The sequence below is a fragment of the Delphinus delphis genome, chromosome 15 (genome assembly GCF_949987515.2).
Source record: "Delphinus delphis chromosome 15, mDelDel1.2, whole genome shotgun sequence".
Classification (NCBI taxonomy): domain Eukaryota; kingdom Metazoa; phylum Chordata; class Mammalia; order Artiodactyla; family Delphinidae; genus Delphinus; species Delphinus delphis.
This window is the reverse complement of record NC_082697.1, coordinates 22,080,417-22,101,557: the sequence shown is the minus strand read 5'-3', so window position 1 is coordinate 22,101,557 and position 21,141 is coordinate 22,080,417. Positions and strand designations below refer to the sequence as shown.

General features: G+C 37.3%; 1 protein-coding gene across 2 annotated transcripts in view; it reads right to left on the bottom strand.

The window, feature by feature from the left end:
• Positions 1–21,141, bottom strand: part of RBL1 (RB transcriptional corepressor like 1) — a 75,872-nt gene that overhangs the window by 13,928 nt on the left and 40,803 nt on the right. For both annotated transcript variants that reach the window (XM_060030822.1, XM_060030823.1), the window contains exons 16-19: positions 20,111–20,322; positions 7,499–7,675; positions 2,933–3,004; positions 967–1,057 (exon numbers count right to left, since the gene is read on the bottom strand). In XM_060030822.1, coding sequence (XP_059886805.1) covers positions 967–1,057; positions 2,933–3,004; positions 7,499–7,675; positions 20,111–20,322 — 552 coding nt within the window. The remainder of the gene's footprint in view (positions 1–966; positions 1,058–2,932; positions 3,005–7,498; positions 7,676–20,110; positions 20,323–21,141) is intronic.

The window sequence follows — 21,141 nt, the reverse complement described above, 5'->3', positions numbered from 1 at the left end:
TCAGGTTTACTTCCTAATGTACTTCTTCTCATTGCCTTGAAAAGGCTCAGGGATAATTTATCTATGTAAAAAGAACTGAGTTTGGCCTGTGTAACCTTAGATGGGATCAGATTCTAGGACATTATTATTCAAGAATTTTTTGTTGAGATCTTAAAAGTTCAGATCCCAGTAGACACCATAATTATCAAGGATATTTGGGTAATTAAAAAAAAATGTCTTTGACCCAGTCAATTTTCTCTAAGAATTTACCCTAAGGATGTGGACCAAAGATCAACCTACAATGATGTTCCTTGCAAAGCTGTGTATAATTGGAAACAAGCTAAAAGTCCCACACTGTGAAATTAAATAAATTACAGTACTTATATACACATGTACACATATATATACATTAAGTGATAGAAAGTGAGACAAGGAAAAGGAGACAGATGAGACAAGGAAAAGAGATGGGCTGAAAAGGCATTTTTACAACTTATCAACATATGAATACTGAACATTTGATTCTTCTTTCTTTCAAAAAAATTACTAGTGCCTGAAGTCTTAGCATGATGGTAGTAACAAGGTGGCGACCTTGCTTTTGCTGATGGTGGCAGAATACCTATACACTTATTAATGAACAGGACATTTCCTTAATGTTCTCCACAGGCAAATCACTGACAGCTATCTTACTTTCCCTGTCATTCAGATTTAGTTTTGAATTTTATTGTCTTTTATGAGTTTTTATTAATGTGTATAAGTATACTAGAAAACTTCTAAAACACAGTTAACATGCGATAAATTAATGGTTTCAATACACAACTTCTGTGGAGGGAGGTACCTGACCCATATTTATCTCAAAGTCATTTGCTTCTTTCCAACACATATGCATTATCCACCCCACCTACACAATTAACTCCAGGACATCCACTGTATTATATACAATGTAACCAACAGTGTACTACATATAGAATCTTAAATTGGGCAACTTACCACAATCTGTCATTTCAAAATCACCATTTAGGTTTTTATTGTATGTCACAACTTCTCTTGGAATACTTTTCAACAGTACACTTCTGTAAACCTATATAGATCAGAGGGGACAAAAAGGACTGCTGAGTCACAAAGAGGCACAGGTTAAGCAAAACCAAAATAAGAACAAGATATCAAGCCAATTAAAAAGTATTTGTCTGTACGGGTGATAATCAAGGGCAAGATGTTAGTAGCCCTTGGTAAATGCAGATTACGGCAAACATCTTAGAAGAGGGGATACTGAAGCAGAGCTTACCACCTGAAATATAACCACTGCAGAAGGTTACAAAATAGAAGAATTAAGTAAGGAGCAACTAAACACTGATGAGAAGATTTTGCCAAATAAAAGCAACTTAAAAGATATGAACCTATTCCTTCTTCTTTTTAATTTCTTACATGAGACTCATTTGATCTCACTGGGGCTTGTTTTCCTGCTCCCATCCCACACCCATCTCCTTTCACATGGCCACATGAAAATCTGTTCCCCTCCCTGCCCCTAAACTGTTTTTAACCTCCAAGGTAGCTGAAAGGAATGATCCATTCCCCCTCATCCTATGGATATCGGTATTGAGAGAATATTTAGGAAGCTGTGGCTTAAACCATTTTTGACCCACATTAACTTAATGATCTTAAGGGATACTCTGAACCTCTCTAAGCTCTGTTCCTAAGGGATTTTTCTGAAGAGGCCTGGAAACCAGGCCTCTTCCACCCTGTCACAGGGTGTAAGAAATGCCTATACTTGGCTCTTCTAATATCTCTATATTGCTAGCAGTGTATCTGGGGCTTAAGTAAAGAAGTGAAACTATCTGTGGGGCTCTGATAGAAGGGGGTATGGCTACTGGTACTGGGGCCAGGGATATCTGAGCTACCACATCTCTCTTTTTGTCTAAGGTGGCAGATCACTGGGCCAGAGAAGAGGCCATTATGCTCCTTTAGAGCAGAGCAATCAGGTTCTTGAATGACCAAGGCCTTAAGGTAACCTAAGCCTGTGTTCTTCAGCTACAATAATAACAATAATATAGAGCTAACAGTTATTAAATGCTTACTATGTGCCAGGTCACGCCAACATTTTATATTTCCATGACTGAAAGACTGTACAGAATTCTCACCAGGGCTATTATATCAGAAATGCCTGATATCTATTCAAAGATGCAAACATTAAGATTCTTATCAGATGGAAAAAGAAGCTAGACTTAATTTAATATATCCTCAAATTTCACTGGATTTAAACATCATCAGAGAATCAAGTCTTATATGATTAAAGAATATTATTATTATAAATATTTTTCATTAGTGAAAAATGTCCCTACTCAAATAAATGAACAAATGGAATAAGAGAACGTGTGAGAAGTATATGCATATATAATATATAGGGACTTCCTTGGCGGTGCAGTGGTTAAGAATCCGCCTGCCAATGCAGGGGAAACGGGTTCAATCCTTGGTCCGGGAAGATCCCACATGCGGTGGAGCACCTAAGCCCGTGTGCCACAACTACTAAGCCTGCGCGCTAGAGCCTGTGAGCCAACTATTGAGCCTGTGTGCCACAACTACTGAAGCCCGTGTGCCTAGAGCCTGTGCTCCGCAACAAGAGAAACCACTGCAACGAGAAGCCTGCACACCGCAACGAAGAGTAGCCGCCACTTGCCGCAACTAGACAAAGCCCATGTGTAGCAATGATGACCTAATGCAGCCATAAATAAATAATAAATAAATAAATAAATAAATAATATAGATTAGTCAGAAACAGCAAGATTTTTGGCTTCCACTGAAACTGTTTTTTAATTAAAACTGTCTCGAGTTTAATGGTGTCCATTAAACCAAAAAATCTATAGTAAAACTAGAAAAGAAGTTTACCTTTTACATGACTTGTCAGCAGAGAAATAGTACAAATCTATTTTGGGACAGGAGGAAAAATAATGTAACTCACATGACTATTAGCTTGAGGCTGATTCCTATAACTTTTCATTATTTCTTGAAAAGTTCTTTCTTCTTTTGTTACCTAAGGAAAATAAGAACTGCATTTATCAACTGCTTTTAAAAGAAAAATGGCTCTGAACAAAAACTTCAATTACAGGTTAGCATTGAGAGGAGTCTTGCAGAAAGCCATTAACCCCAGGCCACTCAATAACTAAAATCCACTACCATTCATGACTTTTACTACCTTAAAAGTTCAGGTTTGGGGACATCCCTGGTGGCGCAGTGGTTAAGAATCCACCCGCCAATGCAGGGGACATGGGTTCGAGCCCTGGTCCGGGAAGATCCCACATGCCGCGGAGCAACTAAGCCCATGCACCACAACTACTGAGCCTGCACTCTAAAGCCCGTGAGCCACAACTACTGAGCCCATGTGCCACAACTACTGAAGCCCATGTGCCTAGAGCCCATGCTCCGCAACAAGAGAAGCCACTGCAGTGAGAAGCCCGAGCACCGCAACGAATAGTAGCCCCCGCTCACCGCAACTACAGAAAGCCCACATGCAGCAACGAAGACCCACTGCAGCACAAATAAATGAAAAGTAAAAAAAAAAAAAAAAAAAAAAAAAGTTCAGGCTTTGTGGCCTGTGGAGACTCAGCTAATAGTTTCATTAATCAAAAGCACTAAGATTGCTATGATATAACTACCAAAAATGCATTTCTTTATAAAAAAGAATGATATAAGAAAACTCAGATCTGCTGAATCCCTTGCAGTCTCCAGTTGTATTAGTTTTTAAGTACTTATTTAAAATTAACCACATACTAAAGGATAGAAAATGTCTTGTGATTCACAGTAAGACAGAGGGTATTACAGGATTAGGCTTTTAATAGTTCAGAACAGACTATAGGGTTTTAACACTTAGAAAAGTCACAGTGGTGGCCAAAAGAAAGAAAATAAATTAGTGATCCATAAAGGAATCCCTTCTAGTCTATTTATTATCACAGAGTTCACTTAAATTACTCTTTTCTTCTCCTTCACTGTCCATTAGCACTAAACCTGTTCTCCATAATGATGTTCTCCACAGAAATGGCAAAGCCTGAGCTATGGTAGTTTTCAAAAAAACACAAATGATTATTTAAGACGGTAGACAGCAGAAGCGAGAAGAACTACAATCCTGCAGCCTGCAGAATGGAAACCGCAATCACAAGAAGTCAGACAAAGTGAAACGGCAGAGGAATATGTCCCAGATAAAGGAACAAGATAAAACCCCAGAAGAACAGCTATAAGTGAAGTGGAGACAGGCAACCTTCTGGAAAAAGAACTCAGAAAAATGATAGTGAAGATGATCCACGATCTCAGAAAAAGAACAGAGGCAAGGATAGAGAAGATGCAAGAAATGTTTAACAAAGACCTAGAAGAATTAAAGAACAAAGAAACAGAGATGAACAATACAATATCTGAAATGAAAAATACACTAGAAGGAATCAATAGCAGAATAACTGAGGTGGAAGATTGGATAAGTGACCTGGAAGACAGAATGGTATAAATCACTGCCGTGGAACAGAATAAAGAAAAAAGAATGAAAAGAAATGAAGACAGTCAAAGAGACCTCTGGGAAAACATTAAATGCATCAACATTCACATTATAGGGGTCCCAGAAGGAGAAGAGAGAGACAGAAAGGACCTGAGAAAATCTTTGAAGAGATAACAGCTGAAAACCTCCCTAACATGGGAAAGGAAACAGTCACCCAAGTCCAGGAAGGGCAGAGAGTCCTAGGCAGGATAAACACAAGGAAGAACACACCGAGACACAGAGTAATCAAACTGCCAAAAATTAAAGAAAAAGTACTAAAAGCAACAAGAGAAAAATGATACAAGGGAACTTGCATAAGGTTATCATACAAGGGAACTTGCATAAGGTTATCAGCTGACTTCTCAGCAGAAACTCTGCAGGCCAGAAGGGAGTGGCATGATGTATTTAAAGTGATGAAATGGAAGAAACTACAACCAAGAATACTCTAACCAGCAAGGCTCTTATTCAGATTTGATGGAGAAATCAAAAGGTTTACAGATAAGCAAAAGCTAAGAGAATTCAGCACCACCAGACCAGCTTTGCAACAAATGCTGAAGGAACTTCTCTAAGCAGAAAAGAAAAGGCTACAACTAGAAACAAGAAACTTACGAATGGAAAAGCTCACCAGTAAAGGCAAACATACAGTAAAGGTAGGAAATCATCCACATGCTAATATGATATCAAAACCAGCAATTACAAGAAGGGGAGAACACAAATGCAGGATATTGGAAATGCATTTGAAATTAAGAGGCCAGCAATTTAAAACAATCTTGTTTATATATAGATTGCTATATCAAATCCTCATGGTAACCGCAAATTGAAAATCTACGATACACATACAAAAAAGAAAAAGGAATTGAAACACAACACTAAAGTTAGTCATCAAATCACAAGAGAAGAGAATAAAAGAGGTAGGGAACAAGAAAAAATGTTTCGTAACTCTATGTCTCTTGATTTTTTGTATTTTCCATCTCTATGTGATATGCTGTTTTTTCGTTTCCTCAGCTCTACATTCTAATCCATTGAGTCTTTTGGCTTGGAATTTGTTTCCATTACAAGTTTCATTCAGTTCTTTTTGACATCTTTCAGGTCCTTTTTAAAGTGACTTGGCCTTTGTTCATAAAAAGAATTTTCCTTTATACATTGAATCATTTAAAACATATAATTGCATAATTTGAGATCAATAATTCCATTACCTGAAATTTTTGAATATCTAACCTGCTCTAAATTTTATCTGTTGACATACTCACATTGGCTTATTTCCTTGATTGTTTTATAATTTTGGATTTTTTAGTTCTGTTTTAATAAGGATTTAATTTGTGTGAATACTGAATGGCTTCAGGGTTGAGTGTTTCATACCTCAAAGTAGTTTGCTTCTGCTGGGAACCCCAGTGATATTATTAGCTCTGGGACAACTTTTGGTTTTGTTGTTGCTGTTATTGTTACTGTTTTGACTTTGCAGATTCTTTTTCTTTGGCCATGCCATGTGTCTTGTGGGATCTTGGTTCCCTGACCAGGGATTGAACCTGTGCCCTCGGCAGTGAAAGCACAGAGTCCTAATAACCCTAGAGATTCTTGGAATGGTAAAATAAATGACGTATGCAAATTGGTGTGGTTTTAAAAGAGGAAAGAGTGATACCAATATAAAGGATTATTAGTATGGATGCCAATGTAGAATGTGACTATAAAAGGGGAGTAACTATGTGGTCTTTTTCGTGCTGTATGTTATCTAGTTGTTGTGGAATAAATGTATAAAAACTGTAACCACAGAAGGAAATATTTGTAACTCTCTGTAAGTTATAAACCCAATGCTGCTTTTTAGGGTTCTGGTATCCTTAAGAGAAATAATAAAAATAGTAACAGCTTAAAAAAAGATTAGTTAATAACATTTATTAATACCTATTTTGTATAGAGATTTTAAAGATGTAATGTGGGAAGGAAGTCACAAAGGAGTTTGAGAACATGTCCTCTGCCTCAAAAAGCTGAAAAATTAGGTTGTAACATCTACATCTGCTAGGACTGGTAGTGTGGCCAATATGATCAAGACCAAAGGTACAGATGATTGTTTCAGACCTATTAGAATTTTTAAAGACAAGTAAGATATGCCATTTTATGACTTAAAACATATTGTAGCAACTAGAAAGTAAAATGCTCTTCTGAGGCAACAGAATAAATCACTGGAAAGCAATAAAGTATAGAAGCTATTTTATACCAGATTCTGAATCAGGAGAACATAGGTTGTCACTTACTGTGTAACTTTGGCCAAGTTACTTTCACCTCTGGGCCTCAGTTACTCGCCTAAAATGTAACGATCATTTTACTTTAAAGTACAAGATTAGAGGTGTCACGGGGTGATGGTGGAAATGGTTCTCCATTAATAGTGTGGAGAACCATTTTACCAAAAATGGTCTCTAAGATCTTTTCCAATTTTTTTTTACAACCAGTGTATTCCTATGAAGCAAGAAGGCTGATTACTATGAAAGTAAATGAAAGACTTCCCTGGTGGCACAGTGGTTAAGAATCTGCCTCTCCCAATGCAGGTTAAGAATCTGCCTCTCCCAATGCAGGAACACTTCCCTGGTCCGGGAAGATCCCACATACCATGGAGCAATTAAGCCCGTGAGCCACAACTACTGAGCCCGCGTGCTGCAACTACTGAAGCCTGCAGGCCTAGAGCCTGTGCTCTGCAACAAGAGAAGCCACTGCAATGAGAAGCCCACGCACCACAAGGAAGAGTAGCCCCCGCTCTCTGCAACTAGAGAAAGCCCGCACACAGCAACGAAGACCCAACACAGCCAAAAATAAGAAATAAATAAAATAAATAAATTTATAAAATAAAAAAAAGAAAGTAATGAAGAGTCCATAGAAATAGATACAGTAGCTGGAATTTACCACTGTTGGCTTGTAGCACTTAAGGCAAACTAACAATCAAGTGCAACAGATTTTCACCTCAGGCCTCAAATACAGGTAACTACGGCAAAGAGCTTCCCCCAACTTATACGTTACCTTTGCCATGATGTAGAAGGCACAAAGGAGGAGCTGATCCAAATGTCTGTCTTTCATCAGATCAGGGCAGTGAACTAAAGTGAATTCAAAACATGTCCATATCTTCCTTCTTAACTCATTTGAAACATCCAGTTTTAAACATAAATCACGTAAGCGTACACTTGCCAAATGATAGACCTAAGATGAAAGATAGCACATTGATGCAAAAAATCAAGTAAATAATTTCTCAAATTTATGTCTTACCATGAACATGGGCTTTTAGGCCAACATTAATAAACACCTAAGGCTGCTGATGCATTAAATTACATAAAATTTTTATTTTATAGTACTAGTTCACTGCTATGGCAAAAGAAAATATATTAAAACAAAATTTTCTTTGGAAAACTACCTTAAACATTTTTTTGGTAAAGATGTTATATGCTATTATTCTATGCTGTCAACTATGTAAAGTGAGAAATACTAAAATTAAATGCTTTGATTTACCAGCATCATGATCATTATGAATACATAATTTTTCAAGTATTCAGAAGTCTCTCTCTTTTTTTGGTTCAGGTAAAATGACTAGAAAGCCTAAAATGTCACATAATACACTCAAATGTTTGACTCCAAAATAAGTCAGAAAGCAAAATCATTTAAAAATTTCCCCAATAGTCTACATTGTTTTTATGAGCACATGAAAGGAATGTTAAGCAAACGAGATACCAGATTTTGTTGTTGTTTATTGAGGTATAACTGACATACAACATTAGTTTCAGGTGTACAACATGATTCAACATTTGTATATGTTGTGAAAAGATCACCACAATACGTCTAGTTAATATCCACACAGTTAACACAATTTTTTTTTCTTGTGATGAGAACTTTTAAGATCTAGTCTCTTAGCAACTGTAATATGGAATAAGCATTACTAACTATAGTCACCACGCTATACATTATATCCCCATGATTTATTTATTTTATAACTTGAAGTCTGTACCTTTTGACTCCCTTCATCCATTTCACCCACCCCCTCGCCCCCGGCAACCACTAACCTGTTCTCTGTATTTATGAGCTTGTTTTTGATTTTTAGATTCCACAAATAAATATCATATAGTATTGTCCTTCTCAGTCAAGTTGTTGTTTTTAAGTATGTCAGAGTAAATTCAGTTCAATACCTTCAACCTTTCATATATAGAGTCTTTATATGAACTGATACTAATGCAAATGCCCCAAAGGTCCTAAAAGATTCTAAAATGATTTCTGATCATCCAAAAAGCATTATGTTTTATTATCTTAAGAACTGGTAATCCTACTGTGATATTCCTAAACTAGACTATTCTGTTTGAACTAAGTCTTTAAATCTAAATGTTCAGGGTAAAAAAAATGAAAAAGAGTAAGGCATTCTTTATAGCAAAGTATCTTTTGAGAGGGAAAAAAAATCCACAAATTAAAGCTGAAAAATGAACTTTAGCCGTCCAATACACTAATCTGATAGAAAGAGAGATAAGGGTTGACTCCAAAGCCACCAGTGATTCATTTTATAACAAACTCATTTTCTGCATCCAACCCTTTGTTTCTGGTCTTGCTGGCTAAGAGATAAACGGGAACCACTGGGGTCAGAGCAGTGGGAAAGATGCTGGAACTTTACATTTGTGATAGAAGATAACAGATACAGTCCTAGGTAGAAGGATTAAGAATGTCATTAAGTAATATTTGTGGGGCTTCCCTGGTGGCGCAGTGGTTGGGAGTCTGCCTGCCAATGCAGGGGACACGGGTTTGGGCCCTGGTCCGGTAGGATCCCGCGTGCTGCGGAGCAGCAAAGCCTATGTGCCCAACTGCTGAGCCTGCACTCTGGAGCCCACGAGCCACAACTGTTGAGCTCATGTTCTACAGCAGGACAGGCCACTGCAATGAGAGGCCCACGCATTGTGGCGAGGAGTGGCCCCCACTCGCTGCAACTGGAGAAAAGCCCGTGTGCAACAATGAGGGCCCAATGCAGCCAAAAATAAATAAATAAATTTTTTTTAAAAGTAATACTTGTTAAGTATCTTTTACAAAGCTAATCCAATGCCTTAAAGGTACACATACTCTGGAAGGCTTCTAACAAAAAATTCACAGTAAATTCTACTCAGGCATAGGATATCAGCATCACACTGAGTTCAGCATGGATAACATCTGCAATTTACTCAAGAAATGGTTATTTTGAACTCATTATAGATATGGACGCTTCAATTTCCTTTTAGGGTAAAATTTTCCTAGCTTCTAAGTAGGCTATAATTAAAAGGAAAAGGACAAGCTAGATTCTGAAATAAATTCAGAACTAAAAATTCATAAATAAAGCCTTATTTTTGTCAATCTTAGATTCATTATCAAAGGCAGCAATTTGTCATTTTGAAAATTAAAAATAGGGAATGAATGGGGAAAATACTACAGTTGGAGCTCTGTTTTTAAAACAGGCCTTAGGCACAAGATGTAGGCAGGAGTGGAGACGGTGGGACAGAGTAGAGAAAGCAGTGGGAGGTGGAAAAAAGGGCAAGTGTCTCAAGAATTATTCTAAGAAAGACTAGATAGAGGAAATAAACTTAAATTTGCATGAAGAGATAATTTGAAAAAACAAACATGAATTTCTTAAAAATTTTAAGCCTTAAACCCTAATCATAATGCTAAAAAGAAACAAAAAACAGTGCCTTTTTTTTCATTTACAATTTTTCAGAATGGGCTAAATAGCCACTAGTTACAGGGTAGACTGGAGAGGTATCTTCCAATTCTGGAATTTATTTTAGAGAAGCGGCATGTTTGGTCACAAATATCTGACTAACATGTCTATGTTATCAGAAGCTTTACGGTGCTTATAAAAGCTAGGCAGGAAAGCTGAAATTATTTCTATGTTAAATCTTTGCATTAATACTAAAATAATCTAGGCATTATAATGAGAACTGGTCAATTCGTAAAAGGTAAAAAACTAGATTTATGATAAAAATTATGTAGACTCCCAGCAGTATCTCACCAATCTTAATAATGAATCCTCAGTAATGTAAACTTATCCATAAGATCCAATGTACCTGTCCCACAATAAACTCCAATCTAAAGCAATATAACACAATGGAGTTCCTGTAAATTCCACAGGATGGCCAATTGCTTAATCAAAGTTATGTAAAACAAGCCGGCAGGAAATGGAATTAAAACTCTATGAGTCTGAGTCCAAACATTAGCTCATCAAGATCATAATGTTCTTTTAGAATGTCAAATATGTTTTTAAAAAAGGCTAAAGGTACATCACCTGATACTAAAGCTAAACAAAGACACTCTAAGAAAACTACAGACCAATATCTATGATATTGATGTGAAAATCCTCCACAAAACCCTAGCAACTGAATGGAACATCATACACTAAAAGGGTTATACACCATGACCAAGTAGGAGTTATTCATGGAATGAAAGTATAGTTTAACATATGAAAATCTATCAGTGTAATACACTACATTAGCAGAATGAAGAGAAAAATGATATAATCATCTCAAAATTTGATGCAGAAAAAAAGCAATTGACAAAATTCAATACCCTTTTGTTACAAACTAGGAATAGATGGAAACTACTTCAACATAATAAATACCATATATGAAAAATCCATAGCTAAGATCATACTCAAAGTAAAACAATGAAAGCTTTTCCTCTAAGATCAGGAACAAGACAAAGATGCCCAATTTCAGTACTTCTATTCAACACCATACTAGAAGTTCTAGCCAGAGCAATTAGGCAAGAAAAAGAAATAAAAGGCATTCAAATTAGAAAAGAAGTAAAACCATCTCTGTTTGCAGATGACATGACTTTATGTGTAGGAAACCCAAGCACCCTGGAGTCCATAAAAAATGTTAGAACTAATAAATGAATACAGCAAAGTTGCAGGATACAAAATCAACACACAAAAATCACTTTTATTCCTAAACCATAAACAATGCACAATCCAAAAATGAAATTAAGAAAATGATTCCATTTACAATAGCATGAAAAAGAATAAAATACTTGGGAATAAACTTAACCAAGGAGGCAAAAATTTGTACACTGAAAACTGCAAAGCATTGCTCAAAGAAATTAAAGAAAACATGAATAAATGGAAAGACATACTATGTTCATGGACTGGAAGACTTAGTATTGTTAAGATGTCAACACTACTGAAAGCAATCTACAGATTCAGTATAATCCATATTAAAACCCTAAAGATTTTTTTTTTTTTGCAGAAATAGAAAAAAATCCATCCTAAAACTCATATGGAATGTCAAGGGACTCTGAATAGTCAAAATAATCTTGAAAAAGAAGAACAAAGTTGGAGGTCTCACATTTTCTGACTTCAAACCTTACTACAAAAGTTACACTAATTAAAACTGTGGTACTGGCAAGAAGAGACCAATGAATAGAATACAGAGCCCAGAAATAAACCCTCACATATACAGTGATGAGTAACTTGACAAGGGTGTCAAGACCATTCAATGGAGAAAGGCAGTCTTGTCAACAAGACTTACTGAGAAAACTGGATATCCACATGCAAAAGAATGAAACTGGGTCCTTACCTTATACCATATATAAAAATTAACTCAAAATGGATCAAAGACCTAAATGTAATTTCTAAAACTATAAAAATCCTACAAGAAAACATAGGGGAAAAGCTTCATGACACTGGCATGTGCAATGATTTCTCGGATATGACACCAAAAAGAACAAGACAACAAAACAAAACATAGATAAATTAGACTTCATCAAATTAAAAACTTCTGTGCGTCAAAAGACACTAATATATAACATAGTGAAAAGGCAACCCATGGAATGGGAGAAGATATTTGCAAATCATGTATCTGATACGGAATTAACATCTCGACAATATAAAGGACTTTTACAACTCACCAATAAAAAACTCAAAAAATGGGCGAAGGACTTGAATAGACATTTCGCTGAGGAAGGTAAAAGGATTGCCAATAAGCCCATGAAAAGATGCTCAATATCACTAATCATCAGGGAAACGCAAATCAAAATGCAGTAAGGAGATAGCTTCAAAATGGTGGAGGAGTAAGACGTGGAGATCACCTTCCTCCCCACAAATACATCAAAAATACATCTACATGAGGAACAGCTCCTATGGAACACCTACTGAACACTGGCAGAAGACTTCAGACTTCCCAAAAGGCAAGAAACTCCCCACGTACCTGGGTAGGGCAAAATAAAAAAGAAAAAACAGAGACAAAAGAATAGGGATGGGATCTGCACCTCCGGGAGGGAGCTGTGAAGGAGGAAAAGTTTCCACACGCTAGGAAGCCCCTTCACTGGTGGAGATGGCGGGTGGGAAGCTTTGGAGCCACAGAGGACAGCGCAACAACAGGGGTGCAGAGAGCAAAGCGGAGAGATTCCCACATAGAGGATCGGTGCCGACCAGCACTCACCAGCCTGAGAGGCTTGTCTGCTCACCCGCCGGGGCGGGTGGGGGCTGGGAGCTGAGGCTCGGGCTTCGGAGGTCAGATCCCAGGGAGAGGACTGGAGCTAGCTGCGTGAACACAGACTGAAGGCAGCTAGTCAGCCACAGCTACCTGGGAGGGAGTCCGGGAAAAAGTCTGGAACTGCCTAAGAGGCAACAGACCATTGTTTCAGGGTGCGCGAGGAGAGGGGATTCAGAGCACCACCTAAACAAGCTCCAGAGACGAGTGCGAGCCGTGGCTATCCGCGTGGACCCCAGAGACGGGCATGAAATGCTAAGGCTGCTGCTGCAGCCACCAAGAAGCCTGTGTGCAAGCACAGGTCACTACTCACACCTCGCCTCCCGGGAGCCTGTGCAGCCTGCCACTACCAGGGTCCCGAGATCCAGGGACAACTTCCCCGGGAGAACACACGTCATGCCCAGGCTGTTGCAACATTATGTTGGCCTCTGCCGCCGCAGGCTTGCCCCGCATTCTGTACTCCTCCCTCCCCCTGGCCTGAGGGAGCCAGAGCCCCCTAATCAGCTGCTACTTTTTAACCCCGTCCTGCCTGGGAGGGAAACAGACGCCCTCAGGCGACCTAAACGCAGAAGTGGGGCCAAATCCAAAGCTGAACTCCAGGAGCTGTGCGAACAAGGAAGAGAAAGGGAAATCTCTCCCAGCAGCCTCAGGAGCAGCGGATTAAATCTCCACAATCAAACTGATGTACCTGCATCTGTGGAATACCTGAATAGACAACGAATCATCCCAAAATTGAGGCAGTGGACTTTGGGAGCAACTATAGACTTGGGGTTTGCTTTCAGCATCAAATTTGTTTCTGGCTTTATGTTTACCTTAGTTTAGAATTTAGAGCTTATTATCACTGGTAGATAGGTTTATTGATTTGGTTGTTGCTCTCTTCCTTTTTTTAATATACATACATTTTTCCTTTTTCTCCTTTTGCCAGTGTGTATGTGTATCCTTCTTTGTGTGATTTTGTCTGTATAGCCTTGCTTTTGCCATTTGTCCTAGGATTCTGTCTTTTTTTTTTTTTTTTCAGTATAATTTTTAGCACTTATTACCATTGGTGGATTTGTTTTTTGGTTTGGTTTCTCACTTCTTTTTTTTTTTACTTTCTAATTTTTATTTTTAATAATATATTTTTAATTTTTAATTTTTATAACTTCATTTTATTTCTCTTTCTTTCTTTTTTTCTCCCTTTTCTTCTGAGCCATGTGGCTGACAGGGCCTTGGTGCTCCGGCCAGGTGTCCGGTCTGAGCCTCTGAGGTGGGAGAGCTGAGTTCAGGACAGTGGTCCACCAGAGACCTCCCAGCCCCACATAATATCAAATGGCGAAAGCTCTCTTAGAGATCTCCATCTCAACGTGAAGACCCAGCTCCACTCAATGACCAGCAAGCTACAGTGATGGACACCCTATGCCAAACAACTAGCAAGACAGGAACACAACCCCACCCATTAGCAGAGAGGCTGCCTAAAATCATAATAAGGTCACAGACACCCCAAAACACACCACTGCATGCAGTCCAGCTCACCAGAAAGACAAGATCCAGCCTCATCCACCAGAACACAGGCACCAGTCCCCTCCACTAGAAAGCCTACACAACCCACTGAACCAACTTTACGCACCGGGGGCAGACACCAAAAACGAGAACTATGAACCTGTAGCCTGCGAAAAGGAGACCCCAAACACAGTAAGTTAAGCAAAATGAGAAGACAGAGAAATACACAGCAGATGAAGGAGCAAGGTAAAAACCCACCAGACCAAACAAATGAAGAGGAAACAGGCAGTCTACCTCAAAAAGAATTCTGAGTAATGATAGTACAGATGATCCCAAATCTTGGAAATACAATGGAGAAAATACAAGAAACGTTTAACAAGGACCTAAAAGAACTAAAGAGCAAACAAACAATGATGAACAACACAATAAATGAAATAAAAAATTCTCTAGAAGGAATCAATAGCAGAATAACTGAGGCAAAAGAACAGATAAGTGACCTGGAAGATAAAACAGTGGAAATAACTACCACAGAGCAGAATAAAGAAAAAAGAATGAAAAAAATCAAGGAGAATCTCAGAAACCTCTGGGACAACACTAAACGCACCAACATTCAAATTATAGGGGTCCCAGAAGAAGAAGAGAAAAAAAAGGGACTGAGAAAATATTTGAAGAGATTATAGTTGAAAACTTCCCTAATATGGGTAAGCAAATAGTCAGTCAAGTCCAGGAAGCACAGAGAGTCCCATTCAGGATAAATCCAAGGAGAAGCACGCCAAGACACATATTAATCAAATGATCAAAAATTAAATACAAAGAAAAAATATTAAAAGCAGCAAGGGAAAAGCAACAAATAACATACAAGGGAATCCCTGTAATGTTAACAGCTGATTTCTCAGCAGAAACTCTGCAAGCCAGAAGGGAGTGGTAGGACATATTTAAAGTGATGAAAGAGAAAAACCTACAACCAAGATTACTCTACCCATCGAGGATCTCATTCAGATTTGATGGAGCAACTGAAACCTTTACAGACAAGCAAAAGCTAAGAGAATTCAGCACCACCACACCAGCTTTACAACAAATGCTAAAGGAACTTCCCTAAGCAGGAAACACAAGAGAGGAAAACACCTACAATAACAAATGCAAAACAATAAAGAAAATGGTAACCGGAACACATATATTGATATATACCTTAAATGTAAATGGATTAAATGCTCCAACCAAAAGACATAGACTGGCTGAATGGATACAAAAACATAACCCGTATATATGCTGTCTACAAGAGACCCGCTTCAGACCTAGGGACACATACAGACTGAAAGTGAGGGGATGGAAAAAGATATTCCATGCAAATGTAAATCAAAAGAAAGCTGGAGGAGCAATTCTCATATCAGATAAAGTAGACTTTAAAATAAAGAATGTTACAAGAGACAAGGAAGGACACTAAATAATGATCAAGGGATCAATCCAAGAAGATATAACATTTGTAAATATTTATGCACTCAACACAGGAGCACCTCAGTACATAAGGCAAATGCTAACAGCCATAAAAGGGGAAATCGACAGCAACACAATAATAGTAGGAGACTTTAACACCCCACTTTCGCCAATGGAGAGATCACCCAAAATGAAAATAAATAAGGAAACACAAGCTTTAAATGATACATTAAACAAGATGGACTTAATTGATATTTATAGGACATCCCATCCCAAAACAACAGAATACACTTTCTTCTCAAGTGCTCATAGAACATTTTCCAGGACAGATCATATCTTGGGTCACAACTCAAGCCCTGCTAAATTTAAGAAAATTGAAATCATATCAAGTATGTTTTCCGACCACAATGCTATGAGACTAGATACCAATAACAGGAAAAAAGGTGTGAAAAATACACACACATGAAGGCTAAACAACACACTACTAAATAACCAAGAGATCACTGAAGAAATCAAAGAGGTAATCACAAAATACCTAGAAACAAATGACAATGAAAACACGACAACCCAAAACCTATGGGATGCAGCAAAAACAGTTCTTAAGAGGGACATTTATAGCAATACAATCTTACCTCAAGAAACAAGAAACATCTCAAATAAACAACCTAACCTTACACCTAAAGCAATTAGAGACAGAAGAACAAAAAAACCTCAAAGTTAGCAGAAGGAAAGAAATAATAAAGATGAGATCAGAAATAATGAAAAAGAAATGAAGGAAAAAATAGCTAAGATCAATAAAACTAAAAGATGGTTCTTTGAGAAGAAAAACAAAAATGATAAATCACTAGCCAGACTCATCAGGAAAAAAAGGGAGAAGACTCACATCAATAGAATTAGAAATGAAAAAGGAGAAATAATAACTGACACTGCAGAAATACAAAGGATCATGAGAGATTACTAAAAGCAACTATATGTCAAAAAAATGGACAACCTGGAAGAAATGGACAAATTCTTAGAAAGGTATAACCTTCCAAGACTGAACCAGGAAGAAATAGAAAACATGAATAGACCAATCACAAGCACTGAAATTGAAACTGTGATTAAAAATCTTCCAACAAACAAAAGCGAAGGACCAAATGGACTCACAGGAGAATTCCAGCAAACATTTAGAGAAGAGCTAACACATATCCTTCTCAAACTCTTCCAAAATATAGCAGAGGGAGGAACACTCCCAGACTCATTCTACGAGGCCACCATCACCCTGATACCAAAACCAGACAAAGATGTCACAAAAAAAGAAAACTATAGGCCAATATCACTGATGAACATAGATGCAAAAATCCTCAACAAAATACTAGCAAACAGAATCCAACAGCACATTAAAAGGAACATACACCATGATCAAGTGGGGTTTATCCCAGGAATGCAAGGATTCTTCAACATACAGAATCAATCAATGTGATAAACCATATTAACAAATTGAAGAATAAAAACCATATGATCATCTCAATAGATGCAGAAAAAGCTTTTGACAAAATTCAACAGCTATTTATGATAAAAACTCTCCAGAAAGTAGGCATAGAGGGAACTTAGCTCAGCATAATAAAGCCATATATGACAAACCCACAGCCAACATTGTTCTCAATGGTGAAAAACTGAAACCATTTCCACTAAGATCAGGAACAAGACAAGGTTGCCCACTCTCACCACTATTATTCAACATAGTATTGGAAGTTTTAGCCACAGCAATCAGAGAAGAAAAAGAAATAAAAGGAATCCAACTTGTGAAAAAAGAAGTAAAACTGTCACTGTTCGCAGATGACATGATACTATACATAGTGAATCCTAAAGATGCTACCAAAAAACTACTAGAGCTAATCAATGCATTTGGTAAAGTAGCAGGATATAAAATTAATGCACAGAAATCTCTTGCATTCCTATAAACTAATGATGAAAAATCTGAAAGAGAAATTAAGGAAACACTCCCATTTACCACTTCAACAAAAGAATAAAATACCTAGGAATAAACCTACCTAAGGATGACAAAAGACCTGTATGCAGAAAACTATAAGACACTGATGAAAGAAATCAAAGAGGATACAAACAGATGGAGAGGCACACCATGTTCTTGGACTGGAAGAATCAACATTGTGAAAATGACTATACTACCCAAAGCAATCTACAGATTCAATGCAATCCCTATCAAGCTACCAATGGCATTTTTCACAGAACTAGAACAAATATTTCACAATTTGCATGGAAACACAAAAGACCCCGAATAGCCAAAGCAATCTTGAGAAAGAAAAACAGAGCTGGAGGAATCAGGCTCCTTGACTTTGGACTATACTACGAAGCTACAGTAATCAAGACAATATGGTACTGGCACAAAAACAGAAGTATAGATCAATGGAACAGGATAGAAAGCCCAGAGATAAACCCACGCACCTATGGTCACCTTATCTTTAAAAAAGGAGGCACGAATATACAATGGAGAAAAGACAGCCTCTTCAATAAGTGGTGCTGGGAAAACTGGACAGCTACATGTAAAAGAATGAAATTAGAACAGTCCTTAACACCACACACAAAACTAAACTCAAAATGGATTAAAGACCTAAATGTAAGGCCAGACACAATAAAATTCTTAGAGGAAAACATAGGCAGAACACTCCATGACATACAACACAGCAAGATTCTGTTTCACCCACCTCATAGAGTAATAGAAATAAAAACAAAAATAAACAAATGGGACCTAATGAAACCTAAATGCTTTTGCACAGCAAAGGAAACCATAAACAAGATGAAAAGACAACCCTCAGAATGGGAGAAAATATTTGCAAATGAAGCAAATGACAAAGGATTTATCTCCAAAATATACAAGCAGCTCATTCAGCTCGATATTAAAAAACCAAACAACACAATCCAAAAATGGGCAGAAGATCTAAACAGACATTTCTCCAAAGAAGATATACAGATTGTCAACAAACACATGAAAGCATGCTCAAAATCACTAATCATTAGAGACATGCAAATCAAAACTACAATGAGGTTATCATCTCACACCGGTCAGAACGGCCATCATCAAAAAATCTACACACGATAAATGCTGGAGAGGGTGTGGAGAAAAGGGAACCCTCTTGCACTGCTGGTGGGAATGTAAATTGATACAACCACTATGAAGAACAGTATGGAGGTTCCTTAAAAAAGTAAAAATAGAACTACCATATGACCTTGCGATCCCACTATTGGGCATATACCCTGAGAAAACCATAATTCAAAGAGTCATGTACCACAATGTTCATTGCAGTTCTACTAACAACAGCCAGGACATGGAAGCAACCTAAGTGTCCATCGACAGATGAACGGATAAAGAAGATGTGGCACATATACACAATGGAATGTTACGTAGCCATAAAAAGAAACAAAATTGAGTTATTTGTAGTGAGGTGGATGGATCTAGAGACTGTCATAAAGAGTGAAGTAAGTCAGAAAGAGAAAAACACTTGTATTTCACAATATTGTGGAAAACCTTGTATGTTGCTAGCAGGAATATAAATGGTGCAGCCACTGTGGGAAACTGCATAGCATTTTCTCAAAAATTAAATTTAGAATTACTATTCCACTTCTGTATGTACCCAAAAGAACTGAAAACAGACTTGGATACCTGTACACTAATGTTCATAGCAACACTATTCACTCACAATAACCAAAAGGTAGAAACAACGCAAATGTCCATCTATAGATGAATGGATAAACAAAATATGGTATATACATACCATGAAATATTAGTTTTAAAAAGGAAGGAAATTCTGACCATGCTACAATATGGAAGAGCCTTGAAAACATTATGCTAAGTGAAATAAGCCTGTCAAAAAAGGCCAAACATTATATAATTCCACTTATATGAGGTACCTAGAGTAGTCAAATTCATAGAGACAGAAAGTAGAATAATGGCTACCAGGGGCTGGGGGTGGGAGGAAGAAATGAGGAGTTACTATTTAATGGGTACAGAGTTTCAGTTTAGGAAGATGAAAAAGTCTGGAGGTGGATGATGGTGGAAGCTGCACAACAATGCGAATGTACTAATGACATTTAGCTGTACACTTAAAAATGGTTAAAATAGTAAATTTCATGTATATTTTACCACACACAAAAAAAGAAGGCTAAAGCTGCCCTCTGTTACTCAATCTTTCTTGCATTGATTAAAGGAGACCTTTTTAGATGCTATAAAAACACGTACCTTTCTATAAAACAGTGCTAAGGACCCAGTTCTCTTTGGTTTGCTTATTCCAACTGAATGTACCTCTTGTGCTTTAGTCAAATGGGTCTGTTTTGGAGAAGCACCAATTAATGACTGAGCCGTAAGTGATACAGGACTCTCGACTTTGGACTCCTGAGTTGTATTCATGGAAATTGGTATCAGTGTGATCTCTCCAGCATCATTTGCAATACCTGAATGTACAAGCAAGAGTTCTTAGTTTTAGAAGTGTGTCCCAGAAAAGTTGTCAATTCTTCCTTCCTTGCTTCCTTCCTCCCTCTCTCCCTCCCTTCCTTCCTTTACTATCTATCTATCTATCTATCTACCTACCTATCTATCTATCTATCTATTTATGCATAGGAATATGTTAGAAGAAAGCCACAAAAATAGTAATTCTAGGTTATGATACTCTTATTTTCTATTTCTGCTCTGAAACAATAAAATTGTTCTTTTGAGCTCTAAAGGAGATGTTTTTAATCAATAAACAAAATTCTTCCTCAATGCACTTATTTGTAAAACTCAGATAAGAAAATAAAATAAGTCCTAACAAAGAGGGTTGTAAATTTATAAAATGTGAAAATTCAAAAAACAGTGCAGGCATACCTCAGAGATATTGCGAGTTTGGTTCCAGACCACTACAATAAATTGAGTATCATAATAAAGTGAGTCACATGAATTTTTTGGATTCCTAGTGCACATAAAAATTATGTTTATGCTATATTGCAGTTTATTAAGTGTGCAACAGCATTATGACTAAAAAACAATGTACATAACTCAATTAAAAAATACTTTGTTGCTAAAAAATGCTAATCATCATATGACAACAGAGGGTTGCCAGAAACCTTCAATTTGTAAAAAAAAAAAAAAAAAGTATCTGTAAAGTGCAACAAAGCAAAGTGCAATAATACTAGGAATGCCTCTATAGGTTCAAAACAAAACAAAAGGGTGGAGCACAGAGGATCTTTAGGGCAGTGAAACTATTCTGTATAACAGTATAATGGTAGATATGTGTC